The sequence below is a fragment of the Chroicocephalus ridibundus genome, chromosome 20 (assembly GCF_963924245.1).
Source record: "Chroicocephalus ridibundus chromosome 20, bChrRid1.1, whole genome shotgun sequence".
NCBI classification, from domain to species: domain Eukaryota; kingdom Metazoa; phylum Chordata; class Aves; order Charadriiformes; family Laridae; genus Chroicocephalus; species Chroicocephalus ridibundus.
Genome location: NC_086303.1, coordinates 3,725,412 through 3,736,268, shown reverse-complemented (window position 1 = coordinate 3,736,268; position 10,857 = coordinate 3,725,412). Strand labels below are relative to the sequence as shown.

The window sequence follows — 10,857 nt, the reverse complement described above, 5'->3', positions numbered from 1 at the left end:
TTACTCTCCATGTTTGTTGACCATCCTTTGTAAACTTGTTTTTGATGGATAATTCCTGTAACTAAATACACAAATGGAGGGGAAAAAAATAAACTCAGTAAGAGAAATAGGAACTTGAGTATTGAGCTGACCAAGAGTGGACATTGAGACTGCTCATTGATTTAGACCTTATGCCTATTTATATGTGTCTTTTAAATCTAGTGGCAAAGAGATGAAATCCACAGTGGCTCCACAAAGGTTGTCTTAATTGCAGCTTGCTTTTTCTGCCTTGAAAATTTATGCCAGAATTTAGTGCAGTTGACTGAGGTAAGAGACGGGTGTAGTCAGAGGTTTGATGTGTGTGTATCTAGTGCCGTTCCAGTTTGTGACAGTGCAGGAGAAACCAAGGTGAAGAACTCATTGGAAGAATTAACCTTATCTGACTCCGTTTTTTAGCTGATGAGCGTCCCTGTGACCCTTATTTGGTCTGTGCCTTGTTTTATATGGAAAGTGATATGCCCATACTCACTGTCTCCCACACTTTTGTGCACTCTTGAAATTTTTTTAGCATATAGTAATTCTCCTTTCTCATCATGCTGCGCTTCCTCTATGAAATATTTCATATGTGGCTGTCCCAGGATGTCTCACTTGTCAGATTGAATTTAGGACCCCTTGCAAATAGAGAAGAAGGAATAAACAGTGCTCTGTGTTTTTGCAGTGACTTCCAATTTTATTTTACTTTTCTCAGAAAAGTCACAAACATCATTGAACATCACAAACATCATTGAACAAGGGGAGAAGGTATTTGAAATCAAGTACTTGGCGTTCCATCGTAATTTAGAATAGACCAATTAGCCCTAATTTAAATCACAGCTCTGAATATTGAGGACAGAGGAAGAAAAACTTTTTTTTTTATCTTAAATACCTTTCTTTTAAACTGTAATGAAGTATGTAGTTTCTAAATGTATTTATCTAATTGTCAGCTTTGTTCTAAGGTCTTGTAAAGCTTCCCCAGTCTTTCCTGTAGGTCCACTGCAGTCCTTCTCACTCAAGGCTTTAACCACACTGTACCTTGCCTTCTCTTTTCCTATCAGCAGAGGCAACAGGGGTTTGTTTGGGGTGGGGAGGAAGGAATAAAATAAACCAAAACATTCCCAAACACCACAGATCTGTGTTGTATATGTATTTGTAGTCCATCAGGGCTGAGTCTTCCAGAAGTTGGTATTCCATCCTTCTGGAATCAAAGCTTTGGAAAGCAGGAGTATTCCAGATGTCCGAGTCTGTCGCATCTCTCTCCATAGATCTTTTCTGAATTGATCCTGGAGAAGAAAAAAGAGACATGTTAGAAGGTTCAAATGCTTTCATGTTTTGTGGCTTAAATAGGTGACTCTTGGGTACCTCTTCAAAAAAAAAAAAAGGGGGGGGGAATTCTGCATTGATAACTGATTTCCTTTACTGGTTGTTACTTCTTTTTTCTAAAGGGCTAGACTTTGTGGAGTGGAGGAAATCCCCTTTTCTCTACGTTCCTCCACTGTTTCCACATGTCTCCTGACTATCGTGCATGTGGGGAACAATGAGGTATTTTTGTATGTAGTGAGCCTAGTACCGTTTGACTCTTTATTTCTGGAGGTGTTTATTCTGAAGAGATGGAAAAAAGCTCTGGATCTGTTAGGTGTCTGCTGTGGAGGAGGCCATTGTGGTGTTACTACCCTTGGAGGGGTAGGGCGCTACCTAGGATTATTTTCAATATTCAGGTACAGGCAAACCCAGCCAGGTACATGTGAGAGTATCAGGAACTGAAATTGGCTCTGGGTTACACCTTTAACAACCTGAAGAAAAAGGAGGAGTCTATAATACTAATATGGGTAGATAGGTGACCGAGTGGAAACCCTCACTCACGTGAGCTTCAGTGCAAAATCTCAGCCAACTTTTCCTCATAATATTGGAAGTTCTCTTGAATGTCCTCCCATGGCACGAAAGCCTTTGCTTCCTCTCCTTCCTCCTGTTCCACAAAGTTCTGCCAGACATACTCAAAGTCTTGAGGCTTCATAATCCTCAGCTTGCAGCCAGCTGACTTCATTTTTTTCAGGGCAGCCTGCATTTCTGGCTCTTCCCACATGAAGAGGCGCCCTACCATGATTGTCAGCCGCAGGTTCTTATTCTTCTTTAGAGTCTCGGTTATCCGATCCGCACAGGTCACGCAGGGACTGGAGGAGACGTACCAGGTGATGTTGTAGCGGAGGCTTGATTCACACTTTGGTAAAATTGTGTTGAAGAAAGCCATTTCTGCATGGGCGGCCGCGTGCTCGTCTTCCAGGTAACCCCGAGAAGTCACTGACTCTTTGCCTTGGGTCTCGAGAACATAACACAGGAAGGTTTTGTTCCTGCCTGAGCTGTATTCCACGTTCCTGAACTGGAATTTGAAAAATATGGCTGGGAGGCGCTCCCTATAGAGAGTGGAGAGGAGAGAAGCATCTCAGAGGCAGACAATAAAGGGGGGTGTGTGTGTATATATATATATATATACAGGGTTTAGTTCCTGTGTGTGATCTTGGACAAGTCGCTACATCTATGATGGCTGTATTTCTCCATGGATTAAAAGGAGATGCCTTTCAATAGGAGGATAAAAATACATTAAAAATTAGAAGATATTCCACTAGTTTTGCTGTGTGGTGAGGCTTCCAGGCCTGTTCTTGCTACCTAGTCTTTCTCACTTAATTTTAACAAACTTGTGCTGGGAAATTCTGGTATCTGCATTGAGGTACTTGAAGAGCAGCTTGCTTCTGAAATGTGTTTCTTGAGACTGATATTTACTGTTGGTAAGCAAGGACAGCAATTGGCATTTTCCCAGTCTTAATTCACCCATAGACTGAACTGTTACACTCTTTTCTAGGCCACTAACATAGTTCTTTCAGGGTGGTCTTGCGATCTGTTGTCCTAAATTGTTAGGATGGTAACTCTGGGGTTGCTCAGTAACGTTTTACCCCCAGTGCTGTTGCAGTCTGGATTTCCTCTGAGTAGAGGCAAGCGGGACTGACTAGTTGCAGTTCTAACGTGTTCTAGTTTTACTCTTCCAGTATCAGTTGAATACTAATATTCGGTAGGATTAGGTTGTGACTTTGGTTTAATAAAATATCTGAGATCAAATCTAACTTTGCTGTGAAAAAGTGTATTCCTCACTGAAACGTGATAGCTGTCTTGTGGATACTACTGATAAACTTCAGATTTTTATTTTTTTTTAAATTTGTTGTGCACCTCTTCCATTCTGAGTTTCTAAATGAGCATAACCCAAAGTGAATCATCGCAGTGAGTAATGTGTTTGCAGCCCTCTCTCCCCCAAACAAGGCAGTCCCTTGTTATTTAGGGAAGTTAAAATGAGTCCCTTAAAACACGGTGTATAGCTTTTATGTATTGCTGATTGAAGAGGTGAAAAAGGAAAGCTGCGTCGTCTCATAGTGCCTGTTCCTTTCTAATGGAGTACCCGGCTTTCCTGATGGCTCCCGGTAGCACCTACTGTGGAGCACATACATCAGTGCAAGAACTGCTACTTGAAGGGTGTTAGGTGGAAAGATGGAAAAGATATTGCTGACAACATGCCTTGTCACCTGCTAAATGCTACAAAGGACGTGAGTGAAGACTGTGCAGAGTAGCCCAAGTGAAATAATGAAAAGTAATAACACAACGTTTCATTTATCACACACTAGTAATCTTCTGGCATGTTGTACTCCTCTCATCTGAGCTTTAGGTGGACCTATAACCTTGATATTCCCAGTGAGGCAATAATGAATCTTTGTAAAACAGTAAGTGTCTTATTCTTCCCTGTCTCATCTACAGTCAGATTATAATGTCAGGCCCCTCCAGGGGGTACACTGAGCAAAGGTCAGGAGAGATTCTCAGACTCTTGGAAATTTTAATTGGGGAGAGCAACGAGGCTGCAGGAGTAAGTGGCGAAGCGTCGTGCTGCTGAGAGGGAAGAACAATTTGTGATGCAGCATCTCACAGGATGTCTCCAGGGAGAGCGGAAGCGAGTGGTATGGAAAAGAGTGAAGAGAATCAAAATCAGGATGTTACGCTGCCTTAGTAATGTGGGAAGGACGAGCGGATGTGCTGTCACTTCGCTGTCAGTGGGAAGTGCCGGTGTGGGCCACTGAAAATGTGGGATGGTTGCAGGTCAGGAGTAAGGGCTGTTTGTGAAGAGTCGGATCCGATGCCTTTTAAAATTAGTGGGTGTCTTCCCATAGAGTGTTATGGAAAGGGCTTTGCTAGAACTGCATGAAGAGCCCCAAATAGCACGATATTCTGTGCCAGTGAGAGGGATTGAAACAGGAACGTCTGAGCAGAAAGACCAGGGAACAGGCACTTAAGAGCTCTGTACATAATACCTGGCTGCAAATATTACATTACGTACTGTAAGCAAATGGCTTTTTGCTTAGAAAAGAATTGGAAATAGCGTGCTGTCTAAATACGTAACTCAGAGTAAATGATAGCTGTTGTCAAGCTTCTTTGGTGTTATTTTAGAAGTCGAAATACAATTTTCCATAAATGTTTAATTCCACTCACAAAGCTTCAGAAGTTTCCCTTCAGTATGTGCATATTCCATACTTCTCTTAATGCAGCCAGGAATTTTCTTGCTGCCAAAGGCCTGTGGCATTTTTGGCTTTTGAGAAAGTTAAAACATAAGAGAGCACCCTCTCCGTTTAATTTTTTATGATACTACAGTAGTATCTAGAGTCCGTTTGGTCCTGCTACACAGATTCGCAGTAAAAGGCCTGGAGTTATAGTTCCCACTTCTGTTTTGGATTCCCCAACAGTGTGATTTTACAGATGAACAACTTCACTTGGAATATCAGTGTACTGTACCAGCCAAATGGTGTGAGAGCTGATGCCGTTAGGTTGGCGCAGTTGTATTTTGTACTGTGAGAGGAAGATCATTACTCTTCCAAATGCAACAGGATGTGCAAGTCGAAACAGTTTTGTTCATAAAATTGCATCTACACTGGGAATATCTACTGTTGCTGTCAGTCAGGGACCACCGTAATTCTCTTCACGTATCATTGATTTGTGACAGTGGAAGTACAGAGTACAAGTTTGGCTTTAGAAATGGTATAGAAGCAGGTTTTCGGCTGCTTCTTAAACAGTATAATTAAACCCTTACATTGTTCAATTCTGCTTAGATGAGATCTGTGCAAGACAGGATTTAAACAATAGAAAAGCCTGTTTGGGAGCTTTCCATGCTATTACTGTTTTAGCTGGCAGTGTATTAATGAGGGATGAGGAGCAGTAGTGTGGATACAGATTTTTATTTTGATTAAGGAGCGAATAAATCATGCTGCTTTGGTATGATTTAGTGCATGGTTCTCTGGTTCCCAAGCCTAGATAAGAGAAGCTTGCACAACTTCTAAGCTACCCAGAAAGACCACATTAACATCCTTTTTTTGGCGTTTTGACCTCCCTTATGTTAGATGACCCAAAGTTACCTGTTAGAGTGAGTCTCAGTTTCTTTAAGCCGAATTGCAAGACTTCCACTGATTTTATTAAAGAGCGTTACCAGTCTCTAATTTAGCACAGCGCCTCTTATTCCCCAAACTCCTTTCTCTTGCTCTTTGAGGCACCCCCACCCCCCCCATCCTTCTGAGAATAGCGTTTTTCCTGCTTTATATCCTAGGTAATGAATGATTCTTTGGTTAATGACTTAATGATTCTTTAATTAATGATTTCTTTAAAGTCCAGCTATGTTGGGTCTGACATAAGCCGCCCATTGCCTTGTTTCAGAGCTAAGCTTGTAAGGCTGCAATAAGTTGTTTTAAAATAACATCATCATGTATTTAAGTGTAGCACACCAGAGTCACATGGAAGCTCATTCCTGATTTACGTCTCTTGACCGCAAGGCGGTTACATCAGTGATGAGATGGGGTCTGCGTGTTTTGGTGAGCTGTAGTGATCTGTTCCAGGATGTATTGACTCAGAGGTGTATTTAGTCAGGCCTTCTAGATGGATCTTATTGCTTTCATCTCGGCCTCTGTCTAAGATTATCTGGGATGTTCACCTAAATCTGCCCTCCTAGCAACATGGAATGTGCATCAACTTAATTAATAAGTTTCCGATAAAGAATATAAACAAAGCTAAGGGCATTTTCCCAGTCTGTAAGCAGTTGGCTGACAGCTTGGAAAATTTGCTGATCGTGGATACGTAAGGCAACCAATGAGCTGTGTGTGCTCATTAGCGAGAATCTGCTTAATCCCGGGTAAACCAGAGCAGGGGGGACATTTCAGCACAAGCGTGAACTGTAAACTTTTGTCCTGACAGGGTTTAGCTGAGCCCTCACTATGTGACTCTTGCAGGCAGCGGGGATTTGGGCAAGGCAGCCCCTGTCCTGGGAGTAACTGGAAAACCCTGCAGCAAGTGATGCAGCAGTGAAAGAATGGGCAAGAAGAAACCACGTGTTGTGTAAGACTGCATACGTATTTAAACGTCGTATGCTGCGTAACCTCACCTGTGAGTTATAGCATCTGGGCAGATGACCCTCATAACTTATTGCAAAGGGAAGTATCATGATTGTATTGCTTATTTGGGTGGATTAAAACTCTTTGCAAACAATTGATCATCAAAATACATCCCTGAAATCGCTGTGTCAGCTTCTACAAGCTAAGGCAAGTTCTTTGGAAACTCAAGTCTATGTTTGAGCAGGCTGTTTCTCTCTAAGTGACCAATTCTTGGCAATCCTGTTTATCCATGTTCCAATGACACGTGGTGTACAAATGTTAATATTATGTCTATTTTACCCATATTTATTTTTTTTTTTGTTCCAACATCAGGGAATGATAATGCTAACAAAACATAGGAGATGTGAGTTCCATTCTCCTATTTTCTTATACTGGGAGCTGTACTGCTATAAATGTTAAACATAAAAATCATGTCGTCTTGCACATGACTTTGCAATCTTTTAAATTATACAAATATCAGATATTTCAGTGACTAGGCTAATTGCTTTTCTGCTTTTGTTTTTTCTTGCGATTAGTGACATTCTCTTACCATTTCCCTCTCCAGTAAAGCCATCGTATTCAGTGTAAGACTTGGAGGTAAGTTTTTATGTACGTGGGAAGTTCTTTTAAAAATTTTTACAGGCCCTGAACTGTCACAATGCTCTTAATAATCACCTGCTCCAACACTAGGCTGCAGGTGGTCACACAGCTCACTCGTGGTGTATGGAAGGTAGAAGTTGAAATCTTCATTCTCCTACTTCTCTGAAGATCATCATTAAATGGTGATATTTAGGGATTTTCTAAATGCCTCAAACCTAATTTAGCGAGGCGTTTGCCCTGGGTAGCAAAGTGTTTTTCATCTCTTGGATCGTATTAAGATGAAAAAGGTTGAAATTTTGAGGCAGAAACCTCACTCTGTAAGAATGGTACCGGACGGAACAGAAGATGTGCTTTTAGGCTTGCTGAGCTAAGGTGGGCTGGAGGAACACAGCCGCCCAGCGTGACCCCGGCTCTCCTGCGTGCTGGGTAGGGGAAGAGAATGAGAACTTCTACGGAGAGAATGAAAACGTGGGATTATCTCAAGCATACTCTAAACTAGTAGGACGTATTCTTTAGATTTAAATATTTGTTCAATGACGATTATACTATGCTCTTCGGTTATTTGAGCCAATAAAACAGTGTCCTTTTGCTTGTTCTTTGAAAACTCTTTACAAATAAACACGTTCCTGCTGGGCTCATTGGTTACAGAAAGCCCGTATTGATCAACTGCAAGAGGAACCAAGGATTTATCGCTGCTAGAAGGAGCCTCATTTACACCCTGAGGAAAGTGTAAATAAATGTGTCTACTTAAATGTCATGAAACGTACACAGATGGGGCTTATATTTATCCAGGACTGTGTTGAGCCAAATGTTGACAAAAAGGGGGTTAATATTCTTAAACAGAGTGATTAGGTTCTCAGTATTTTTCTGATAAGCCAGACTCCTTAGAGCTATAAGCAACAGCTTGAAAACTTGGCTGTGGGTCATAGATGCCCCTAATCCAAGGGCTAAAACTGAAATGCAGTGTAATTGAATGCAAGTGCTTCCACAGTTGCGGTTACGGGGTTTCTCATAATTCACATAACTGGCTTCATTGGCTGAAAATTTGTGTATAGTTAGAAAAATCCAGCAGTCATACCAGGCCGAGGCGCAGTCTGAACTCACAGCGTATTTCTTAAAATGAAAGTAAAAATGGCTGGATATTTCTGTGCCTCGTTCAGGCTCCTTTAGCATTTCTGCTTTACTTCCTTAGTCTCACCTTTAATAGCCAGGATATTAGTAATAAACTAATAACGAGAGGAGACTTGGGCGTGATTTCTACAGGAATTCACCAGATATTTATAAGCACTTTCCAAATAGTATGGTGATGAGGACGGTACAAATACATACCGACAGCTCCGTGAGCCCTCACCGAATGTCTGAGTACTTTCATTTCAGAAACTTAAACCCCCTGTCTTGCTTGGTATCAGGGTAGAGAATGTGAGACTCAGCTGGTACCAGCTTAACACACGTAGATGCCATAGCGCAGAGTTTAACTCATCCCTAGAAGTGTTACCCGCTTCCAGCTCTAACCGCTCCGTGGTTCTGAGACATGTGCTTGCGGAGAGGGGTAACAATAGGGAAACTAAACCCCACGAGGCCGAGGAGCGAGCCGTGCTGCTGGAACTGCACGCCTTAGAGCTCATCCGGTGAAAACACCACGCAGCTCACCCGCGGTGTATGGGGGGGAAGGTAAAATGTGCAATCTTCACTCTCCTGCTTCGCTGAAGATCATAATTAAACGGTGATCTGTGGGGATTTTCTCAACGCCTCAAACCTCATCCCTCGCGTTCTTCCTGCCGCCTTTCCAGAGTGGAAAGTTCTGTCAAATTCTGCAACACCCTTGTCATTTCAACAAATAATTTAATTGCAGGATGACAGTAAGAAAGTATTTTTCATCCATGATTAGCACACCAGTTCCTATCCAGGTCACTGGGGTTAGCAAGGTTTGAGGATGCTGTCTAATTCCTTAGGATTTCTAAGTGCAAGGTGAGCGTTCTAAGGCTGAAAAATCTAATTTCCTCATTGAGATTCATTTTAGTACATGTCTCAAGTGTCTAGAAGTTGTCCCCATGTGTGTCGTTAATCCAACGGCTTAGATAAACAATTTTTGGTGTCTTAGCTCCGTTCGTAGCAGAGGGTTGTGCTTTCCTTAAGTCCCTGCTCTAGCAGAGGTGTGTTACTGCTGTGATTGCGTTCGACAGAGACCAACGGCTGTGAGCAGCCCCACCCCACAAGGGATTTGTCAGAGCAGACACACTTTAAGAAGAAAATGTGCTTGTTTTTTTTCCACCCTTGTGCAGGAATGTGACCCAATTGTGTGAGATCAGACATAGGTGCTGTCCGGCCTCATGCGTTGTTTTCAGAAATTCCAGCCAATTTTTTTTTCCACTTTTTTTTTTTTTTTTTTTTTTTTTTAAAAAATCTTTCTTACCAGTGACCACGTCACAGGCAGAAGGGTTCCAAGTGGGATTTTAGAGTCTGGCCTGCGCTTTACATTCAAGCAGCTGGAAGAAATCATGGTTTTGGTTTACGCGCTGGGAACGCTGCCTTGGTGACCAGAGGGAAGAGTGACACAGGGCATCTTGCTACTACCGCAATGAGCATTTTGAAATGCTTAGAGATAGCAGATTATAGAGGTTTGGTTTGTTTTCTAGTTGCAGCTGTCAGTTATGCCTGGCAGAGTTCAGCTTCCTCGTAGATCTCTGCTGTATCTGCCTTTTCCAAAGGCCAGGCTCACTGGAGCAAAAGGAGCTGCTTGCTGCTTTGCTGTCTTGAAAACTGCCTATTGTTTTGGTGCCTTTCTGCGAGTTGGGCTTTTTTCAAAGCCTGTTTCCAGCTGTGGGCGTGGAGCCCTTGAAAATGTGGACTTTTAGCTCTCTCGAAAAAAAACTATCCCTTAGGTCTATAAAGCAAATCAGCCGTAGCAGGGGTATTTTTCCTAACCCACAGATAGAGAAACTTTCAGACAAGAGCCATTGATCGCACCGAGAAATCGATATTCAGTGCTCATCAAGGGCCGATACCTTCCCTCCCGGTATCATCAGGCAAGTGATCCATGGCAGTCGGTGGGACTACTTCGCTGCAAGGGAATCAGTCAAGGCTATAGAAACAGACCTTCTTCTATAAAACAAACAGCTTTGCCGGCCTGCCTGCTGTGAAACCGTCCTCTGTAAAACTCGCCGGAACTTAACAAAATCCCACAGTAATGCAAGCCGTACTTACATTGTTTAGGAGTACTCAGAAGCGCACTGGCTGAAGATGCTGGCTTTAATTACCCAACGTAAGAGCTAAGACAGAGACCTTTGAGCATCCCCACTTCACACTCTCGCACCCGCGTGTTTATATCTAAACCTCTTACCCGGTCACAATTTCAAACGGTGGCAGGTCTTCCCGCTTCAACTTCTTCTTTTTTTCCTCGCCCTCTTCTGCGTTCTCAGGTTCACCGTTCTGGGTGTTGCTGGGCTCCTCCTGCTTTTCTGCCATCTTCTCGGGTACAGGGGTATTAAGTTATGGCCGCTGGGAAAAAGAAAGAGCAATTTCTGAGAGCTCTAAGGGAGAGGAGGCAGAAGCGGGAGGAGGGAAAAACAGAGCTGGGAGTTCCTGCGCTAGGCACAGTTGTCAGGAGCTAAATATGGAACAAAGCAGCAAGGATAGAGACTGGATGGGGTAGGATTGACCCAGGGCTCTCAGATGTCGCCTCCTTCCCTTCCTTTCTCTAGGTCTTTTTAACAATCCCTCTTGCTCCCCTTTTAATTTAAAATTAAGTGACGACTTCGCTGTGGGCGGGTTAAGAGATGGATGGAAAATCCTGGAA

At 42.7% G+C, this 10,857-nt stretch overlaps 1 protein-coding gene across 1 annotated transcript; it reads right to left on the bottom strand.

Moving 5' to 3' along the window:
- Nucleotides 1-713: 713 nt before the first annotated feature.
- APOBEC2 (apolipoprotein B mRNA editing enzyme catalytic subunit 2) lies at nucleotides 714-10,776 on the bottom strand. The gene is made up of 3 exons (XM_063356881.1): nucleotides 10,402-10,776; nucleotides 1,879-2,426; nucleotides 714-1,298 (listed from the first exon to the last, which is right to left on the bottom strand). The coding sequence occupies exons 1-2, from the start codon at nucleotides 10,524-10,526 to the stop codon at nucleotides 1,886-1,888; spliced, it is 666 nt and encodes a 221-aa protein (XP_063212951.1). The 5' UTR covers nucleotides 10,527-10,776; the 3' UTR covers nucleotides 714-1,298; nucleotides 1,879-1,885.
- Between the last annotated feature and the right edge of the window lie 81 nt (nucleotides 10,777-10,857).

Coding starts and splice junctions, on each gene's coding strand:
- APOBEC2 (XM_063356881.1), bottom strand. CDS start 10,526: ATGGCAGAAAAGCAGGAGGAGCCCAGCAACACCCAGAACGGTGAACCT. Junction 2,427..10,401: donor CCGTTTGAAATTGTGACCGG/GTAAGAGGTTTA, acceptor CACTCTCTATAG/GGAGCGCCTCCCAGCCATAT.